At 61.3% G+C, this 21,926-nt stretch overlaps 1 protein-coding gene across 1 annotated transcript; it reads right to left on the bottom strand.

Moving 5' to 3' along the window:
- Positions 1–309: 309 nt before the first annotated feature.
- On the bottom strand, positions 310–1,537 carry ACTRT2 (actin related protein T2). The gene has a single exon (XM_016144367.2). It carries the CDS (start codon positions 1,441–1,443, stop codon positions 310–312), a length of 1,134 nt encoding a protein of 377 aa, XP_015999853.1. The 5' UTR covers positions 1,444–1,537.
- Between the last annotated feature and the right edge of the window lie 20,389 nt (positions 1,538–21,926).

The raw sequence follows: 21,926 nt of genomic DNA, 5'->3' as shown, positions 1-21,926 counted from the left end.
TGCCTCAGATCCACCTCGGACACATTTAAAGGCAGACTCCAGGGTCCGGGCCGCCGGAGCCCCGGGCACAAGGGCCTTCGGTCCAAATGCTCAGATGGACACAGCCTCAACTCATAACCAGGGCTTTCTCGGGGGGTGAAAGGGGATGGGGGACAGGACGCCTTCAAGGAGATTCACCGCCAGGGTCAAGGCCCCCAAGAATGAACAGCGCCAACTCGGCCAAGGACTGCATCGTTTTGTCTGTTTATTGCCTCCCCTCGGCACCGAGCGGCGAGCTCACGGCCCGCAGGGCTCCCGGGCGCGGGGCCCTCAGAAACACCGTCGCTGAACCACGGCCGTCCCGAACTCCTTGAAATCTGCAGCAGTGACCCACATCTGCTTGAAGCTGCTCAAGGAGGTGACGATGGACGCACCGATCCACGTGGAGAACCAGCGGTCGGGGGGAGCCGTGATCTTGATGGGGGTCCCCTTGGAAGCCAGCTGCTCCAGCTCCCTCAGGAGCCGGTCGTCCAGGCCCTGGAACAGGGTAGAGCCCCCGGACAGCACGATCTCCCCGAAGAGCGTGCTCTGGATGTCGGCGTCGCACTTGGTGATGCTGCAGGACACCGTCTTGGAGAGGCCCGGGCTGTGGATGCCCAGCAGCTCGGGCCTGAACAGTGCCTCGGGCGCCTGGAACAGCTGGTCGCCGATGCGGACCACGGTCCCGTCCGGCAGCTTGTAGTCCCTGAGCACCTGCTCCGGCCTCCGGGACGGCTCCTTGTCCGGCTCCGGGGCCACGTAGCACAGCTTCTCCTTGATGTCGTCCACCAGGGCCTTGTCCAGCGTGCACGGGAACGCCCGCCCGCTGGCCAGCAGCAGCCGCGTCAGGTGCTCCGTGATGTCCCTCCCTGCCACGTAGAGCTTGGTGACCGCGTGGGGCAGCGAGTACCCCTCGAAGATGGGCACGGTGCAAGTGACCCCGTCGCCGCTGTCCACCACCAGGCCCGTGACGCAGGCTGAGGCGTAGAGGGCCAGCACGGCCTGGTCCGACAGGTAGAAGGCAGGCACGTGGAAGCTCTCGAACATCACCTCGGCCATCTTCTCCCGCGCCTCCCTGGGGTTCAGCGAGGGCTCGGTCATGAGCACGGGCCGGTCGCTGGCCTTCACGCCCAGCTCCCACTCGAAGAGGTGCTTCCAGAGCTTCTCCATGTCATCCCACCGGGTGATCAGGCCCCGCTCGATGGGGCACTGCAGGTGCAAGACCTCGGACTTGTGCAGGGCGGCTTCCCCCACGTAGTACGACTTCTGGTTCGCCCCCGCCGAAGGCCCCTTGAGTTTCGGGTGCCCCACCACGGAGGTGATAACGTGGCGAGGGCCGATCTCCCCGGATAGGCCCGCTTTGCAGAGGCCCGACCCATTGTCGAAAATCACGGCCGGACAGTCTAACACGTGTGGACTGAACATGCCCGCAGCATCCCCTTCCCGTGTCAGCAAAATGAAGACAACCCTCTCGGCCACTGTGACACGAGAGGTCCCTCCGGAAGTTTTCAGGGCACGGGATTCCGCGGTCCTCGGGGGGGTCTCCCGGGAGGGCTAGCAGACGGCGGGTCCACGAGGGCCCTCCATCCTCACCCGCAGATTTGCTCCCGCAGTGGCAGGGGCTGCCCAGGCCTCCACCGCGGTGACGGCCACCACCGATGTAACAATGTAACAATCCAGCCAGGGCAACCACAGTGCTCCGCCGGCGGGACGGGGGCGGGGCTCTGGGGGCGGGGCTCTGGGGCGGGGCTCGCAGCCGCCGACTCCCCGCCTGCTCAGACACCCAGCGCAGCGGCCCCTGCGCACCCGTGGCAGCGGCAGCGTTGCCAGCAGGCTGTGCTCCTGAGGCCAAGCCTTAGAACCGAATGAAGCGGCCCGGCTGGGGCCTACCCTCGCAGCTAGCATCTCTGCCCCACTAAGCTGACATTTGTAGGGGTGACAAGAATGCACTTCCTCGGCTAAGGAGTGACCAGGCACTAGGCACAGGTCCAGGTTAGAGGGGCAATGCCCGCAGCCCCATCACAGCAGGCATGTAGAACATCCATTTTGAATTCAGACTCCTCCAGGAAGCCCCCAGGGAGTTCTCCCTTACCCCCTCAAGCCCTGGTTCCCTGTCTCAGAGAGTAGATGCAAGCGAAGACCTCTGGGTCTGCTGGCTCTCTCCAGGAGTGCGTGTCCCTGCCATGGCTTGAAGTCAGGGCCCCTCATTGTTCTCTGCAGCCCCGGGACCTCTGTCTCAGAGCTGCACCTAGTAGTCTTTGGGGTCGGGAACAAAATGGCCCTGATTCGAGCTGGGACATCTCTGTCCTACAGCCTGAGCTTCTGAGTCCAGCCTCCAGAGAGCCCGAGCCCACCCAACCAGCACTCACACTGGGCTTTCAAGGCGGAAGCCAGGGGCAGGGCGGGCTGTGGCCAGGCCTGGGAACCACGGCTCACTGTCGTCTTAGGGCGGATGGGCATCCTGGCGAGCACGACACCCATCCGAGGGGAGGCTTCGTGGGCACCCGCCGGGCTGAGCTCTGGATGGGAGTCAGTCAAAACGCCGTGTGTTCAGACATCTTCCCCAAGGACACCTCCAGACGGACACGGAGTCACACGTGTGGCAGGGCCGTGGACGGCCCAGGACCCCCGCCGGCGCCTACCGCGAGGCTTCTGAGATCTGGGGCCCAACCTTCGGGGGAGCGGGTGTCCCTGGCAAGCTACTGTGGGGGCGGGGTGGCCAGCGGGACGCCGTGACCTGGGGTTCAGCTGGGGACACCACAGATGGCCTGCGTGCTCGGTTCTCGGACTTGGCCAGGATTTTCTCATTGTCGTGCGGCACTCAGAAATGAATCGGGAGGCGCCTGCCCTCCAGGCTCTGGATTCTGGCGCCCAAACCGGCCCCTGTTGGGGTGCTGGGGGCTGAGGACTGCATATCAGTCTCGAGTGCCGGGTCTGGCCCACAGGTGTGTCCCCGTGGCCCAGCAGGGGGGACAGAGAGGGGAAGGACAAACACTCAGGCAAAGCTCAGACTGACCACTTGGATGTGGGGCGGGCCGAGGCCGGTCGGCACCCCGTAGCTGAAACAACACACAATAACGGGGTCCCCCCGGGCAGCTGCCTGTGACCTTCTGCAGGTCACACAGGCAGATCCCCCTCCCCCGCTTCCCCGCCCCCAGGCCTGGCGTCCTCATTGGCCTCCCAGTTCGGTCTGGGGCCCTGCCACCTGTTGCCAAACCTATAACTCGGCCATTCGCTGTCCCTCTGTGACTGCTGCCAGCCCCAGACATGGTGGATGGACCCTCCGGGGCAGAGCTGGAGATCCCAGCCAGCCATCAGGGCCACGGCTCGGAGCAAAGCCATGAGTGTTTCTAGGGCCCCTTTTCCTAAACATCGTCACTCCCCGCTGAGCCTGGGAGACGGGCTGCCCTTTGTCCCCGATCTGCGCCCCCAGCCTGCCCCAGCCGGCCCAGGACATTGGTGGCCACCGCGTGCAGCACAGTGGCTCCGGGAAGCGGTCACCGCTTGCTCCTCTCCACGTGGGACGCAGGGTCCCCAGCCGGGAGCTCACTTTCCCTGCTGCACGCTCAGGGACAGACGGCAGGCAGAGGCCAGCTCCCTCCCTGGCCATCATTGCCGGGTTTGTCGCCAGCCCAGGCTCAGCGATGGCTTGTCCCCTCATTAAGTGTCTAACCCAGCTGATGGATTGTCCCCCACGTGGGGAGCATCAGGAAGGGTCTGAGACCCCGCCACCAAGCGGCGGGGCGTTCTTGGTGGCTGACACCACATGGCCACTGAGAGGAACCTGAGGGTTTATGAGCCCTGGCCCAGGTGAGGCTATGTGGGTTTCAGAAATCCCACCCTGGCTCTCAGGTGCCCGGGACCCGCTCCCCTGCCCCTCCCCAGGCCGATGTCCACCCGGAAACGCCTCCGCCCCCGACCACCGGGGTCTGCAGTCCCGGAGGGTCTACTGTGCGTCAGCGTCCAGGTCGACACCCACAGCTGTCCTCGTCACCTTGTCCGACGCGGCAGATACACGCCGTGGCTGGGCATTCGCCGTGAAGGTTGTCTGCCAAGGACGTCCTCCGTGTCCGACTCCAGCCAGAAGCCACCCGTCCGCGGCGGCCCCGCCCCCACCCCGGGCGGCCTCGTAAATCGCTTGAGCGAGTTTATGGGTGAACTGGCTGTGACTCCATCTCCCTCCGCAGGGCAAGGCTCGCCACCACGATTATTCTGGGGCTGTCCGCCTCCGTCCCCGGCAGGGGGGCCGGCTCTCGTTTCTGCTCAGGCCGTCACCAGTGGCAACCCTCGGCGTCCCGCCCTTGGAGGGGCTCGGACCGGACCGGAGATGGACAGCCGCCGGCAAGCCTGGGGATGCTGTCAGGCGGTTATGCTTTGGAGGGGACCGCCCTGCTTCCCACCGCCCTGGTTCCACGTCCCGGGGCCACCCTGTCTGTCCTATTGTCCCTGGTTCCATCTGTCACTGGCGCCCAGACCCTCAGCCAATTAGTGACCAGCAGACCAGGCTCGTTAGTGCTAGCTGACATCTGGCAGCCAGATCCCACTAACGGGGGCCTGGTCCAGTGTCAGTCGGCAGCCTGAGTAAATGACGCCTCTGAAGACGGCAAGATGGCAACACTCTTGCAAGAAAGAGAACGGCGTACATGTCCCAGGGAGCTGTACCAGTCCAGGGCCACGGCACATCTTCCCTTCCACCTCTCCACCCCAGTCGTCCCCGGAGGAGCCCAGAGCCCTGTGCACTCTTCCTGGTACCAGCCCTCCTAAACCCCTGAGATGGGACTTGTCGCACCTGCCCGCCCACCTATCTTCCCATCCACCACCCATCTGCCCATCCATCCATCTATCCATCCATCCATCAACCCATCCACCCATCTATCCATCTGCCCATCCATCCATCCATCCATCTATCCATTTATCCATCACCCATCCACCCACCCAACCTCCTCATCGGTTATGTTCCCTTCTTTCCTCACCCCTTCCTTCCATTAACCTTTCCTCTCTTCGTGGCCAAAGCAAGGATCCTCTCTTGCGGAGGGCCAACTCCAGTTATACTCGAATTTTTGACTTTGAGAGTGGTTGGCGCCCTCTTGTTGTTTAGGAATCAACGGTATCATCTCCGGTCCTCGGGAGGGAAGTCCAAGATGACAGGATCGGCAGAACCGCGCCCCCTCTGAAGGCATTGGGGGAGGACGGTGGCCCCGGCTTGTCCCCAGCCTCTGGTACTTCCCCGGCTTGTAGCAGCACGACTCCAATTTTTGCCTGTGTGTGTCCCCTTTTTATAAGGACACCAGTCACACTGGATGAGGGCCTAACCTGATGACCTCATCTAAATTAGATAATCTGCAAAGACTCTGCCTCCAAATGAGGTCACATGCGTGGGTACTGGGGGTCAGGGCTTCAACACGAGGATTTGGGAGATGCAGTTTGACCCCCAACACCGGGCCAGCGCAAGCTGACGGCACTGGTGTGAAGACAGAGAATGGGGGGGCGCAGCAGCCCCTCCGCCGTGCCTGCCTCACGCGGCACGGGAAGGGGGGCCGAACTCACTACCTGCCGCTGCGTAACGAGTCACTCCCAAGTCAGCATCTGGAAGCAACAAATACTTCTGATCGTACAGTTTCCACGGGTCTGGCATCTGGGCCCTGCTCCCGGGGTGCCAGCAGCTCAGGTCCCCTAGGAGGCTGCTGTCGCGTTGTCGGCAGGGCTGTGGCCTCATCCGAAGGCTCTACGGGGGGTGAGGACTCTGCCACTTCCAGCCTCACCTGCACGGTTGTTGGCAGGCCTTGGCTCTTTGCCCTGTGGGGTCCCTCCAGGCGGCGCCACAACGTGGCAGCTGGCTTCCCTTAGGATGAACGATGAGACAGAGACAGAGACAGAGAGCGTAAGGAGCCGAGATAGAAGCCACAGCCTTTTTATAACCTAATGTCAGAAGCTGTGTTCTATTGGTCAGAAGGGACGCAGTCCCGCCCACACGACGGGGAGAGTTGTGCACACACAGGTGTATGTGCCCAGGTCATTGAGTGCCTCCTGGGAAGCTGCCCACACAGGGCACCCACCAGAGGGACAGACTTGACCCAGCAGGGGTGCGGTGGGAGAAAAGCAGGCCGGCTTGTAGCAGCACGACTCCTCAGCAGGGGCACCGGGGACAGAGGTCAGCCGGAGGTGGGGGGGTGGGTCCCTGGCTAGGCTCTTTCTGGTTCCCTGAGGGATTAGCTGGGGACGCTGGTGGCCTCGTTTATTTAGCCAGTCCTGGTGCCACTTTCTTATGGCTTCAAAATGTCATATCCTGACCTAAGTTGTCCCAGACAAACTAGAGTTGTTCCCCTGCCCCCTGCATCGGTGAGCGGTCTCAGCCTCCCTCACTGCTGAGTTTCTGGGCTCCGGGTCACCCATGACAGGGTCGCCCCAGACCCATGGCCAGTCCTGCAGAAGCACCCTTGCGGTGGCCCTCAAAACAAGGGTCTCCTGCCCCCTGCTGGTGCCTGGTGGAAGCGTCTCAGGATGTGGTGTGGGGGGGGGGGTAGCTGGGGGGGTGGCTGGGGCGGGGAACAAAGGGGGCTTGTTAGTTTCATGGCCAGGCCGGACACTGGGAGAGGAAAAAAAACCAATGTTTGCTAAATAGGCAAGAAGTCGTCAGCCTCAGCAGGGAAAAGGTTGATTTTCAAGTGCACTGAAGTGAGCCCGCGGAGGGGGAGCCTGGGCGCACGGACGCGCATGCAGGGCGGCGGCCTCGGCTGCGGGGCCTGAGCACCGCCCGCCGGACTGTGACTAGCGCCGGCGTCCGGGGGCGGCGTGCGAGCCGGGGCGTCCCCGAGGACCCCAGCGGCCCTCTGCGCTCAGCCGGTGATGAACAGCCGCGGAGCATGGGGCCCGGAAGGGGCCTGGATGTAATTCAAATAATTTAGAAGCTGGCGTTGAAAGAGCTCTTTGCGTTCACGGGCCGTGCGTCCGTGTCCGCAGCTGAGAAAGGGAAGGCCTTGCGCTCGGCGGGGCGGGGTGCTCGCCAGCCCCAGGCGGGGGACCGGCCTTTCCAGCGCGGCCGCCTCCAGCCACACGGCGCTCCACAGGCTGCGAGTGGCCGGCAGCGGTCCTGGCCCGGGCGCGCGCGGGGTCCTGGCTGCTGCGAGCCCGGGGGCCCCGCTCGCCCCTGCAGGATTCGTGTTCTGGGTCGAACGAGGTCACCCCAAAGCCTCATGGGCACCCAGAACGTCACGTTGTGACCTTGTGTGGAAATGGGGTCTTCGCAGGGGCAACTAGGTTAGACAGGGGCGCGTCAGGCGAGATCGCGCCCCGATTCCAGGGGCCGCGTCCCCAGCGGGGAGAGCCACCGCGCACGGAGGCGGGGCTTGGGGGCGCGGGCAGCGCCGGAAGCTGGGGAGCCGCGTGGAAGGCCCCGGCGGCCCCGGGGGGACCCGCCCCTGCGGGCACCTGGGCAGGGGACTCCGGGCTGCCAGGCCTGGGACAGCGGCGACGTCGCGCGTCACGTGTGCGACACACACGGAAACATCCGCGACCGTGCGGGCCCCGCCTCCCCGAGCCCCCGGACCCCCGAGCGGCCTCGCACCACCCCCGAAGGCGGGACGCCCACCAGCCGCCCGTCTGAAACGACCCGCCTCCCCTTGTCTGTCACGTTCTTTCTCTTAGACGCGCCGACAGAGGCATCTCGTTTCGGGGCTGGTCCCCGGAGGCCGTCCCCGGCTTGGGCGGGGGAGGCCAGAGCAGCCCTTGGCGGTGGGATGGCGGTACCCCGAACCTGACCTCGGCGGCGGGACGGCCGCACCCCGCACCCGACCTCGGCGGCGGGACAGCCGCACCCCGCACCCGACCTCGGCGGTGGGACGGCCGCACCCCGCACCTGACCTCGGGGCGGCGTGCCCGCGCACACCGCATCTGTGCCAGGACGTGTGTTCAGATCCCGGGCGGGTGACATTGGGTCTAGAACGTCAGCGGACCGGAAGGGGACCTCTAGAAGCAAACGCCGCCGGCCTTACCGAGGGGCAGATGGCTACGTGCCAGGGCGTCGCTGGGCAGCCATGGCTCCGAGGTCTCGGTGGAGCCTGAAAGTGGCCCCAGCCGAGAGCCCCGCCCCTCCTGCTCCCCGCGCCCCGGCCAGGGGCCCCCACCCGTTGCTGCGCCTCTCTGCTCAGCTCCCCTAGGCTGTCGGCCCTGTCGCTGCTCAGGGACCTGCGAGCCTCAGTTGGTGGGTACGAGGGGCGCCTAGCAGAGCCGCTGGGGCGGAATCGCTGAGGTGTAGTGGGCCGGGCCGGGGTCCCCACCTTGCCTCTCAGGCCCCTGCAGCCTCCCCACCGGCCGCCCCGGCCTCTGAGGGCCAGCACCCCGCCATCGACTCGCTTGTACGGTGCCCGCCTGCCACCGCCCCGAGGCCCGGCCTCACGGAGCGGCAGTCAGGGACACTGGGGTGGGGACAAGGCATCCACGCGCTCAGAGCGGGACGTGCCCCATGCGGGAGATGCCGCAGGGCTGGGGACAGACTGCGCTGAGGGACGAGTTCGGCCAGGCGGTCGGGGCTGTCCCCACTGAGCCGAGACCCCAGTGACGGAGCAGAGCGCGCGGGAGGCCCGGGGCCAGAGCGCCCGAGCGCGGTGCGGGGCAGCAGGGGGCCGAGCATCGCCCGGGGCGAGGGTGACGCCGCCGTCCCCGTCACTCCACTGCCCCGTGACATCGCTGTCCCTCCGACACCACCACCCCGTGACCGCGGCCTCCGCAACGCCACTCTCTGCGCCCCAGCGGCCCGGGCTCTCTGAGTTGGGGTGTCTCCCAGCCAGCCTTGGGCTGGTACATTGCAGAGGTCCCTGTTGGCGGGGGGCACCACACCCAGGTCCAGCCCGGGGTGGGGGCAGCCAGGCTTGGCGTCCAGGTCCTGGGGTCAGGGCTGAGCTGGGCTGGAGGGAGCCGCGGGGGGTCCCCCATCTCGTCCATCTCTTTCCCCTGGGTCATGGCTGTGCAGGCTGGGCTGTTGGTGCTGGGCACTGCCGGGGAAAGCTGTAATCCCCGGGGGGCGGGGGCCTGAGGGGTCCCACCGGTGCCGGCTACAGTCTGCACCGTGCCGAGGGCGCACGCCTGTGGGCAGGGCCCGGAGGTGGGCTCCTGGGACTTCTCTTGCCTGGCCGGAGAGGGTGGCTGAGCTGAGGGCGAGCAGAGGCCACGATGCCATGTGGACGCTGGCCTGGCCGGCCCCGGTGCCCCCAGGAGCCCGGGAGCATCTCTGCAGGACGCCAGGCACCTGACGTTTTCCCGTGTGTGGGACGGACGGAGGCGAGCGGTTTGGCCCGTCAGAGTGGATGACCTTGCCCGGGGGCGGCCAGCGCCGCGGTGGACCCGCTGGGCCTGCCTCCGCCCATGGCGTCACCAGCTCCCCAGGATCCCGCGCTAGGTCTGGGTCGCACTCTCCCTCAACCACTGTCCTCATTCGGGCTGCTGCGCCAGGGCACGGCGGACGCGGGGTAAACAAGGCACACTTGATTCTCACTGTCCCGGAGGCTGGACGCCCGGGATCGCGGTGCGAGCCGCTCCCGGGTCTGGAGACCGCGCCCGTCCCGGCCTGCAGACAGCTGCCTTCCCACCGTGTCCTCCCATGGCGGACGGGGGACAAGGGGACGGAGAGGGAGAAGGAGGAGGAGAAGGAGGAGAAGGAGGAGGAGGAGGAGGAGGAGGAGGAGGAGGAGGAGGAGGAGGAGGAGAAAGAGAGATAGAGATACAGAGAGATATAAATGATAAAAGATAGATATAGATGATAGATAGATAGATAGATAGATGATAGATAGATAGATAGATACGATAGATCGATAGATCGATAGATAGATAGATGATAGATAGATAATAGATGGAGAGACAGACAGACAGACAGACATAGAAAAGGAGGGCTCTGCATCTCCTTCCAAGGGCGCTGCTCCCATTGTGGGTCCCGGCCTTGTGACCTCGTCTGACCCCCCTCTCCTCCCAGAGGCCCCACTTCCAAATGCCATCTCCCAGGGGGGCACAGTCCAGTCTGCACGGGGACGGCGGGCCGGAAGGCGGGGTGAAGCGACATCCCCTCCGTGGGCAGAGCTTCGGTCAGCGCCCCAACACCCGCTCTTGGGGTGGACGTGGCCCGAGACGGAGACCCATAAACTCGCGGGCGGTGAGCGGCTCGGGGGCAGGGAGGAGACACACGGAGGAGGGGCCACGCGCTGGTGTCCGCGGACGGCGCGGAGCCTCACGCTGCGCACAGCAGGGGCCGCGCCGTGTCCCCGGCGCCAACGGCCGCCTCCTTCAGAGACTTGCTCTCAGCCGACACGCCTGGCCTTGCAGGGGAAGCCACCTCCCCCCAGGGACACTCAGGGCCGACAGCCACGTCCCTCGTCCGGGGAACCTGACTCGGGGAGGACGCACAGGTGTCGCTGGCCGGGCGGCTGCAATGTCCCCATCAGGGCAGACCTGCACCTGGCACTGCGGCACGAGACAGTCCCGGGCCCAAAGCCCGGTCCTCGGCTTAGTGAGGCCGGGGCCGGGAGCGGCCGTGACTTCCGTTCCTAGTGAAGAATCGAGCGTGGTGGCAACCCCAGGGGACCGAAAGCGTTAGGTGACGCGGGGCCCATCGCGCCCCTGTACGGTGCCTGCAGGTGGCTAAGCGCCGGGAGCGGAGACCGCTGACCGCTGATGACGGCAGTGACGATGGCGGTTACGGGGAATGCTTCGGACGCCCCCCTCTCGGTCGGTCACCTTTCCAACAATCAGATTCGAGTAAAATCGAGGCCGTCACCCCGACGCCTGCGGCTCGGGCTGAGCCATTCTGCCGCTTGCTACGTTTAGAGCTCATGGAATTACTAGACGACTGGGGAGCCCCAGCGCTGTCTCTGAGAGGACGTCGGCCCGGCGAGCGACCCCGCCACCCGTCCTGTCCTTGGCCCACACGCATCCCTGCCGGACTCCGGAGCCCGGGCGTGAGATGCACCTTTTCCCATCACGCTAGGAGTCCTCGGCCGACCGCCCCCCAAGTCACGACCCTCGCTCCCAGCTCAGAAAGTCCTCTTGTACGAACAGACCAGCTCCTAGGAGCACCGACGCCCCCAGACCCCTCCGGGCACCCCGTCTGCCGCCTTGACCACTCAGCCCACGGAGCCAGACGCCGCGGGCTGGGGACTGAGACACACATGTGCATCTCGGTGTCGGGGGCCGGGAGTCCAGGGCGCCAGTGACGCGGTGTCCGGGGAGGGCCCACCTCCTGGTTCTCTCTGCGCCCTCGTGGGGAAGGGACGAGAGGGCTCTTGGGGGGACATTCTGAAGGGCCTCAGTCCCATTCCTGAAGGCCCCACTCGTGACCTGATCACCCTCAGGACCCCCCTCCTGACACCATGACAAGTGGGGGTTGGGGTTCAAGCCAGGGATTTGGGGGACCCAGACATCGGTGCACAGCCCTCCCCTCCTGACACCCCCTCCTGGTGCCTGCCGCAGCGGGCAGTGTCTCCACTGAACTCTGGGTTCGTGAACCTCCCACGACCTCCGCATGCTGGGGGGGCGGGGGGCAGCTCCTAGGAAATGCTGCCTCTGGGCCCGAACAATCGCCTCTGGATGTGGCGGCTGCTGTGAGGGCCCCTGTCCACACAGGTGGAGGCTCTGGGACCACAGGACACTCGCGTGGTCCTGGTGGCCAGCGGCGCCCCAGACCGCTCGCTCGCATCACCCTGAAAACCGCCCGTGAAGGCCTCGCCGGGCCGGGGCGCAGTGAGGACCTCTGACCCAGGCCGACGCCTCTACTGTCCTCATGTCCTCCCCGCGAACGGACGTTTCCTGCTTCTACATGTTGATGGAAAGCTGTTGGTGGCTGTGTGTGTGTGTGTGTGTGTGTGCATGCGTGTGCACGTGCATGTGTGCCAGTGTGAGTGTCAAAACAGAGAGAGCTTCTTTTCCCGGGAATACTCCAATCAAAATAGACCGAGAATACTCCTGTTTAAAAAATCGTTTAGGAATGCCAGGGAACCTTAGACGCCCCTCTCTTTGACGGAGAGCTGAGCCTGCAGAAGAGTAATGGAAATTTTCAGGGGCCCAAAAATGAAAAACGTGACCCGAAGCAGTGATCCAGGTGAGCTAATGCGGTGGCTGCTCCCAGATGCTGGCCTTGCCGTAAAGGGGCACAAACATGTCCGGGGCAGGGCACGAGGCCCCCAGACGTGGGGGACAAGCTCTGTAGTGGGGACCTCTGCGTAAAGCCCCGGGGCCCGCTACATCCTCAGCGAAAGGAGCAGCCACGAAATAGAGCGGCCGGCCCGCACGCGGCATTGCAAGGCGGCCGTCCGTCTTCCCCGGCCGGAGATGGAAACCAGGAGTTCCTCCAGAAGTTGAGCGCCTCCAGTCGGGGTGAGGACCTCCGGCCCCGGTCCACCGCGGAAGCGGAGGGAGCCCCCGCCCAACACTCTCAGAACTCTGAGAATCCACCCAAGGCCTCCACATTTTGTTCGACAATGCAGTTGAGTCTGGGCAGGACTGCAGAGCTTTGTGTCCCTTTCAATGCCCTACCCCGCCCCCCTCTCCCCGACCGCAAAGTGGCCCCAAACCAACAGCGTGTCCACCATGAGAGCTGCGGAAACGAACGGCCTGACAGCCGCCAGAGGGGGGGGGGGCGCGTGCCAGCGGGCCGCTGGAAATCTAGAGGCACGCACGTGTGCGAGGGTGTGCACGTGCCCAGGGGGACCCTAGGAGGCCCCACCCTTTCACCCCGACACTGCTCGAGGACCAGACGACGCCAGCAGGAATCGCACCCCGCTGGAGCGAGGCCCGGGGGGCTAGTGGCTCAGGTCGTTTTAGGAGCGTTCTGTCCACACGTCAACCCACCTCTGAGCGACCAAGGGGAGACCTCGGCGGCCACATGCAACGGAGTGCAGACTCTGCAGAAGAAGTTCGAGAAGGTCACCGAATAAACAGATAACGGCAACAAGTAGAGAAACTTCAGGGGCCGGGATCCGAGTTTCAGCGTTGCCACCCTGTATTACCTAAACACTCTTTTTATTTTTCAACAAAAAGATTATGAGACATGCAAATGGAATAGTGTGGCTCACACTGGACAAAAAGTCGTCAATTAAAACGGCACCTGAGGAGGCCCAGGTGTTGGACTTACTAGACAAAGACTTAAGTCGGCTATTACGAATCAGCCCAAAGAACCGAAGGAGCCGCGTCTGAAGAACTGAAGTATGAGAACGGCGTCTCGACACAGAGAGAATAGCAATAAAGGGAAGGAAATTATAAAACAAAGAGAGATCCTGAAGTCGAAAAGTACAGTAACTAAAATGAAGGAAAAAAAAGAAATCGCCAGACGGGCTCACCCAAAGACGGCAGCTGGCAAAAAAAGAATCAGTGAAGTTGACGCTAAGTAAATTGAGACGATCCATTCTGAGGACCAGAAAGAAAAAAAAAAGGAATTCAAAAAAAAAATGAATAGAGCCTCAGAGATCTGTGGGGCACCATTAAGAACAGAAACACACATATAATGGGAGTCCCAGAATGAGAGGGAGAAAGAACAGAAAGAAATTTGAAGGAACAATGGCCCAAAATTTCCCAAATTTGAATAAATCATTAATCTACATATCCAAGAAGTTCTATGAACTCCGAGTAGAATAAACTTGAAGGGATACACAGCTGGACCTATTATAGTCAAACGGTCAAAAACCAAACACAAAAAGACAATATTAAAGCAGAAAAAAAAAACTCATTAGGGAAAAAGGACCCTCGATTAGATTAATGGCTAGCTTTCTACCAGAAACCTCGCGGGTCCAAAGGCAGCGCAGTGGGATTTCATATTCAAAACACTGAAAGAAACATGCAGTTAGCCAAAAAATCTGTATCAAGGAAAAACTATCTTGCAAAAAAGAACAAGAAATTACGGCACTCTCAGATGAACAGAATGAAACGATTCATCACCAGCAGGCCTGCCCTGCAGGAAATGCTGAAGGGAGGCCTTTCGGAGAGCACACCGGACAGGAAGCTGAAGCCACACAAATACATAAAAAGCACCTGCAGAGAGAACTACGAAGATAAATAGAAAAGACAGTATAAATGGGTCGTCTTTTTGCTTGTAACTCTTTTCTTATTCTGCATGACTTTTTAAAAATTGTATACAGCGATACTTTTTAAATGTATAAAGATGTAATTTATGTGACAACATAGCACAAGGATGAGGACGGGAATGGAGCTCTACAGGAGAGCCAGCAGCTCATGTATACTACGGAAATTAAGTTCGGTGACAAAAATTCCCAGTGTGAGTGAGGTGTTTGCCAACCGGGGAAGCAGCCTCCAGCGAAATCGCAAACAGCGTCCTGAAACTCATGGGACGCGGCCAGTGCAGAGCTTAGCAAGAGAGTTATAGCTGAAAACATTAAAGAATAAAAACTAAATCAGTCGCCTAACCTTCCATCTTAAGGCGCTGAAAAAAAAAAATAAAGAGGAGCAAATTAAAGCTAAAGCAAGCCGGAAGAAGGCGTGGTTAATTTTGCGTGGCGACTGGCCTGGGCCACGGGGTGCCCAGATATTTGGTGAACCATGATTCTGGGTGTGTCTGTGGGGTGTTTCCGGGCAGGGGTGACATCTGAATCAAGGGACGCGGTAAGGCAGACCGCCCTCCTTAATGTGGTGGGCCTCCCCCAATCAGTTGACGGCCAAACACCACAGAGAGGCTGGCCCCGCCCCCGCAGGAAGAGGGCACGCCCCTTGCCCCACCTCCCACCCCTGCAGGAAGAAGACACAAGCCCCCCATCCCGCCCCCCACCCCCCCCACCCCCTGCCCCGCCGGCCCCCCACCGTCAAGCTGTCAGCCATTTTCTCTTCCCTTCAGGCTTGAACTGAAACATCGGCTCCTCCCAGGCCTTGAGCTTCGCAGCTTTGGGGCTGGAGTCACGCCCCCAGCTCTTTTGTGTCTCTAGTTTCTAGGAAACATCTGAAAATGAATGAAGGCCGGTCCCTCACAAGCTCTTATGAAAAAAAAAAAATGGAAGAGAAGGGAGCGTTTCCCAGCTCATTCCACGGAGCCAGGGATGTCCTGAGGCCAAAGCCAGAACAAGACAACCCAAGAAGGGCACGCTCGTCCGGACTACAGGCGGAAGACTGCAGTCCCTCGCGAGCGTCGACGCAAAAGCCTCCCCACAAACGAGCCATATGACTCCGATGACATGTTAGACGCCATTACCAAATGTTACTTATGCCAGGAAAGTAAGGCTACTTCAACATACAAAAACCAATTAACCGAAGAAGAGAAAGGACGAAAACAACACGGTCATCTTAATAAATGCAGAAAGAGCGCTTGACACCACCCGACACCCTTCACATTAACACACACACACACACACACACACACGCACACGCACACACACTCGACAAACGAGGGTAGGGGGGAAGTGCCGCCATCTGGTAAAGGACATCTATAAAAAATTCACAGCTGAAGAAATTAACGACATGAACAAGCTAGGGAGGGGGGAGGCATGTCTAAAGGACACGGAACCAGAAAGAACTCTCAGCGACCAAAGCCGAGACGGTCTGAATGACATAAAAAATAGTAATCGTAGCAGATGCAAACCCAGAGGGGAACTAGCCACGAGTTCACGAACAGATGATCGGGTGAGTAAAGGAGTGAGCACGGGAGAACCGAGACGCTCCCTTACAGAAGCGTTTCAATTAGCAGATGTACGATGGATGGAGGGGAACTTTTAAGTCATCGTTACGGAATCACAGATCATGACGCCGTAGGTACGATCTACCGACGGAAGCTAAAGCGAGTGGCTAAACGTCTAAGGGGGACCCGGATATTTGCATAGCCTCCGAATATCTCCCCTCAAATATTTATTAATTAATAACTTTAATAATTTAATAATAATAGCTTTATGGGGTAAAAGCTGACAGTGACCCTCAACTGCGAGGGCGAGGTCAACATCAGCTGTGGTAGGAGGTGGTGACGTCACGGGCCCCCTGGCGTGATGCCCTGAAAAGACCATCGTGTGACATTCTTCCCCCCAAATCCACAACTTCACCGCAATCACAAGAGAACGAAAGAAACCCGAGTCTAGGACAGTCTTCAAACACCTGGCCCTCCCTCCTTGGAAGTATCGAGGTCAGTGGATGACGAGGAGAGACGAGCATTGTCGCGGGCTGGAGGAAACAGACCTGACGACCACACGCGACGTCCGATCCGAGCCTGGATCCCAGGGTGGAAGCGAGCAGGGGCAAAACGGGAACCCCAAACGGAGTTCGTCGTGCAGCTGAAACAGACAGACAAACGGACAGACACACAGCACTAAGAAATATAAAAATTCTTTTCCCGTTAAAGATCATTCACAATATACCCATGAAATAAACACGCCGTCAGAGCCAGAGCACGTTAGAGGGCGGCCTCCGAAATAGTCAGCGAATACAAAGCTCCAGTTCTAAACACACCGCTCTGCAAACTGTAAACAAAGAAACACCCCGCCCCAATCATCCAACGAAGCCACAATCGCCTCGATAGTCGAGATCGGAAAAGGACGATAGAAAGGAATATCATTGGCTAAATTAATTTATGAACATAGGTTTTTAAAAATCATAAATAAAACAGTCAAACATTAATTTGAAGCCAGCAGAAACAGACAAAACCCAAAAGCTAGTGTCACGGCCATCAGAGGGATGCAGGGATACTTGAACGTTAGAAGGTTATGAGAAGGTCGGATTCGAGCTGGTCGCCATGGGTGTGAATTAGGCTTAGGCGCGAAAGCCTTTGACAGAAAAGAAAGTCAAATACACAGTTGTTTAAACACCTGCGGCGTTGCCCTCCCCCACCTCCCATGCTGGGGACAGGCCGCCCACCGCTGGCTCGGTGACGCCAGGACATTGTCGGGGGGGTGTCTGCTCCTTGTCTTCTGCCCTCATCGCTTCTAGGATTGGAGCCTCAGCTGTCTGGTCCAGTAAGGTTCATGACCACAGTCGCATGTCTACATGGGGACATTCGTAAGTGCACCATCCAGAAATCGTGCATGTCACTTTCGCTATCATCAGTCGACCTGTCACATGGGCATCACATGCCGAGGTCACAGCCAGCGATGCTGTTCTACGAGTGTATACATGCCCATCTCAGAGCCCAGTTTCTCCCAGCGAGGTGCGCTCCGCTCCCCGGATCTGGCAGACATGCGCCCTGACCCCCAACGCATCCTGCACCCGATGACCACGGGAGCAGGAATTTCATTTGCAGATATCAGCAAGGTGGACGGTGAGATTGTCCTTGGTGGGCCGCACCTAATCAGATGAGCAGGTTTTTATAAGAGAAATTGTGCATGAGGGGCCGTCCTTGTTGCTGGCTTTGAGGATGGAGGGGGCGCATGGCGAGGACCCCACAGTGGCTCCTAGGAGCGGAGAACACACCTGGGCAGCCAGCCAGCGAGGAGACGAGGACCTGGGCCCTGCGACCACAAGGACCTGCCTTCTGCAACAACCACGAGCTCGAAAGAGGGTCTCAAACTTCAGGAGGGAGCAGAGTCGGGCTGACACCTCAGCCACGGTCTCGTGCGACCCCGAGCAGAGGACAGGCAGGCAGAGCCCTGACGCACAGGAACTGAGCCGTTGCGGGCGGCGCTGGAAGCGGCTGCGCGCACGGCGCCTGGCACGTGGCGCACAGCGCACACGGCCAGCACGCTTTCCGTGCGGGCATGACCCCCGGCTGCATCCTCTTTTCTCCGCAACCTCGCAGCCGATCGGAGCAGAACAGTCACGAGGTCCGTGTCCGACATACGCAAAGACGTGCGCTAATCACTACGAAAACAACGGGCAACTGATAGAGCAGTGGGCGAAGGTCTTGACCAGGCTCCTTGCAAAGAGGGGCGCCCAGCGGCCGGTAGCCAGAAACTCCCACCTTCTCAGTCATCAGGAATGCAATGGAGACGGAAGCGGCTGGCGCCGCACGCGCTCAGCTCGGCTAGCTGGGGAGGCTGACGGGCCAAGGGTGGCGGCCACGCGAGGCGCCGCCGCAGGGGCGGACAGACGGCAAACGCTCCGAGCGCTTCGGGAGCACGAGCAAAGCAGAGCGCACGGCCTGGGCCCACCCGGTGGACACAGCCACGCCCCGCGGACAAGGCCACGCCCACAGCCACGCCCTTCGGCCACGCCCACAGCCACGGAGCCGCCCCCCTCCAAGGACATGGCCACACCCACCGCCACACACCGCAGACACGCCCCGCTGACACGCCTCACAGACACACTTGGTGGACACAGAGCATGGAGAATCTAACGCCGTTCACAGGATTGTGGGTAAGTCCTGTAGTCAAAACGTCACAAAAGCAGGAACGACCCCAGCGCGTCGCTACTAGAACAGATGAGAAAACCACGCACCTGAACGAGGGACTTCTGGAGAGGAGCGAGGACACTACGACAGCACGCGGCACGTGCCCAGCACGCGGGGGACGACGCCCAGCAAAGCCCCGGCGGCACGAGCCCATCGACGCGAACTGCAGAGTCCGCTCGCTCCGACCGGGAAGACCAAGGGGGGTTCTGCGTCTTGATCTGGATGCTGAACCCGTGGTGCGCCTGCTCTGTGAAAATTCACCCAACTGCGCACTCATGACTCTTCCGTTCCTTTCTGTACCTATGCTGTCTTTAAATAACATGTTTACTTAAAAAAGTTAACCACAACAAGAAAGAAATTGAGAAGACAAAACATTCCAATAAGCAAATGTGTCAAGGCCAGATGGGTGGGCGGGTGAATGAATGGGTGCTGGGCGAGTGGGTGGATGGTGGACCCTGCAGCCCTGGGCTCTCCCTGAGTTGAGGTCCCTGAGGCATTTGCTCAGGTACATCCTGTCAGTGGCTCCCTCGGGGTCGTGGGAGTCTTCACTGCCCAGGAAACCATTCCCGTTTTAGCTTTTATGACGGACACAGCAGTGCAAGGAGCCGGAGGCGGGTTCTAGGGCACAATAAGCCAGATACGGCAGCGGCCGCCTTGCCAGTCACATGCTCGGTTTCTGAACGGAAGTGTGTTTGGGGCTGGGCTGGGTGGCTTCCGTGTCCCCTGACTGGGTGGCCTCCGTGTCCCCTGGCTGGGTGGCTTCCGTGTCCCCGGCTCAAGTTGTCCTTCAGGAACATTCTGACACCCACCCCGGGGAGAATGCGGCAGGCAGGGTGAGGGAGGGCCCCTTTCGGGCAGTGTGGAGACAGACTTTATTCAAGTCTCGAGGAGAGCTGGGAGTCTTGCTCAGCCGTGAGCCAGGACTGGGGCCCGAGCACCAGTCACAGCCACCCGGCTTCAGGGAGCTTCTTCCAGACTGGAAGACTCGGCTCAGGTGTGGCAAACAGGAGGCGGCACTGAGCAGCATCGGTGGTAAAGCAAAGTCAGGAGTTCGCTCGCAGGAACAGTGGGGGTCAGCAGGAAAGGGCTCGGGGGGTTTCGGGAGGGTGGGGGCTGCTCGACCAAGAGGAGGTCCCGCCTGCGTCTGGGGGATCCGCGGCCTCAAACAGGTCGCCCGACGCACCAGGGACACTGAGATCTAGTACCCTGGTGGCTGCGTCATGAAAAGGCTGAGACCTTGGCCCAAGGACAAGAAGAGGACGGCGTCCTCCAGGACACAGCTGAGCGAGTGGTGGCACCTCTTTATTGTGACCCAAACAGCGACAGCGCAGCTCCACGGGCCTCCCGCCCAGGTGGGCTAAGAGCCCCATCGCCGGTCTGATGTGCAGAGTATTAGTGAGTTTTGTATATGCCAATAAAAAAAATAAAAGCCACCATTAAAATGAACCCCTGGCACATGCCTGGTTTAGATCACGTAGGAGCTGGCCTTTTGCAGTGGAATTTGCAGCATCTGTTCCAATTAAGCCTTGCTTTTTAGCTTAAAGATATTAGCCTGGTCACTAGCGTTCTGTTTGGACATGAATAGCGCATTGTTCTGCCCCGGGCAGCCCTGCGGCCGTGCAGACACCATTAAACGGCTTTGCGGCCCAATTAGAAGTGGCGGTGGGCTGGCGGTGGGGGCAGGATTGGCCACCGGGGCCCGGCGCTTCATGGACACAAGTCAGGGGCGGCTAACGTGGACCAGGTGTGGACAGGCGGCCTCCAGCACACACGCCCAGCTCCATGACAGGCAAAGGCACGATCGCCCTGGCCCAGCGTGTGCTGCACGCCGAGCAAGGTGGCCAGAGCCAGGAGCGAGCAGTTCCCCGTGGGGCCCGACCGACGGGTGTTTGGGCCGACGGCAGGGCCAAGAGAGTTCCCATGCGGGGCAGGCAGAGTTCATGCCCGTGTTTGCCAACCGTGACCGTCATGCCCCTCTCCCCCACCGCAGTGGCACCGACACACACACACCCACCCTCACATTCTCATTCCCATATTCACACTCATGCACATGTCCATCCGCACACGCGCGCACGCGCACACACACGCAGAACAGCAAGTGCCACCCACTCGCCTCCACAGCTCCTGCTCTACGATCTGCCTTTTTTCTGCTTAAAAGTTAAATCTAGGAAGCCTATCTGGGCCCATTTAGGGGTCTGGTTAAGAGGGAAGAGAGGACAGACAGACAGATGGTGGGTGGTAGATGGGACGTGGGAAGGATGGATGGATGGATGGATGAGTGGACCGTGAGTATGGTTAGGTGAGCGGATGGGTGGGTAGGTGGATGGATGATGGATGGATGGATGGATGGATGGATGGATGGGTGGGTGGATGGTGGATAGGTGGATAGATGGATGGATGGATGGATGGATGGATAGATGGTGGATGGACGAGTAGTGGGTAGGTAGACAAGTAGAGCTATGTGATGGAACACACTAGAAGGCAGTGTAATGGAGTGGGATTCTGAATGTTTTCTATTTCTTTCTCTTGCTTTTTTAGATTCTCCCGGTTCTCTGCACTAAGCATACATCACTTCCTTAACCCGACACAGACGGCGCCTGGCTCCCATCCGCGCGTTCCTGGGGCCCAGGGCAGAGGGGCCGCCGTGCACCGAGCTGACGCCGAGGCGCTGCCTTCTCCTCTGCTGCCGCAGCGGCCGCCGCGGCTCCGGCACGCGGCGTGTAACCAGAGACGCATGCCGAGGGGCGCTGGGACTGAGGGGTCACGCGCGGGCGTCCCCTCCCGGGGGGGGGGGGCGGGGGCGCTGGGCGGGGCCCACCAGGCAGCTGGCCAGTCTCTCATCCGCGATTAGGGCTGGAGCCGCGTTTCCATTCCGCGGCAGGCCGGCGGGAGGAGCGCGGAGGGGTGCTCAGGGGGCACGGATGCGGGGACCCCGCGCGCCGCCCCAGCCCCTCCTCCGCGCTCCCCACCCGCGCTGCCCGCTCCTTGGGTGGGCTGCAGTTGTCCCTCCTCTGGCCAGGGGCAGACAGACGGCGGAGAGGCCCGGGGACCGTCAGGGCCGACCGCGGGAGCCATGGCTGGCGGCTGGGGCGGGAGGCGGGCGGGGTGCGTGACCGGCACCCCGGGAGGGGACAGTTCTGACCTGTTTCATTGCGTCTGAGGTCATATCACGAGCAGGTGCATCTCAGGGCCCAGGACACCGTCGGCTCCGCCGCGTGGGCTCCTCGGAGGTGAGGTGCTGAGGCCGTGAAGGGTGCAAACGGCGTGGGCCCTAAGCAGGGTACGGGAGCCACACGTGTGCTCAGCTTGGGGCCGGGACCCGGGAGGCCACGGCCAGCGGTCCTGCCTGGTCATCTCGGACAGGGCTTGGAGCCCTCCTCTCTGGCGGGTTCTGGGAATCCCACCGGCCCCCAGGCCCCCCAGCAGGACAGCTGAGCTGCGACGCCCGCCTCCCGCACCCACTGCATCCCTCCGGCACCTCGTCTCCGCCCAGGGCAGGGGCGCCTCCCGGTGCGGGCGCGGTCGCACGGGACGCCCCTTGTCACGTTTCTCTCAGTGACCGCTCAGAGCTCGGGGGCCCGGCTAGGATGACTCCCGACACCTCGTCAGAGAGCCGGCC

Source organism: Rousettus aegyptiacus, unplaced genomic scaffold (assembly GCF_014176215.1).
Source record: "Rousettus aegyptiacus isolate mRouAeg1 unplaced genomic scaffold, mRouAeg1.p scaffold_m13_p_1, whole genome shotgun sequence".
Classification (NCBI taxonomy): Eukaryota; Metazoa; Chordata; class Mammalia; order Chiroptera; family Pteropodidae; genus Rousettus; species Rousettus aegyptiacus.
This window is presented reverse-complemented; position numbering and strand designations above follow the sequence as displayed.

What these genes read in the sequence shown, in the direction of transcription:
- ACTRT2 (XM_016144367.2), bottom strand. Translation starts at nt 1,443, where the DNA reads ATGTTCAGTCCACACGTGTTAGACTGTCCGGCCGTGATTTTCGACAAT.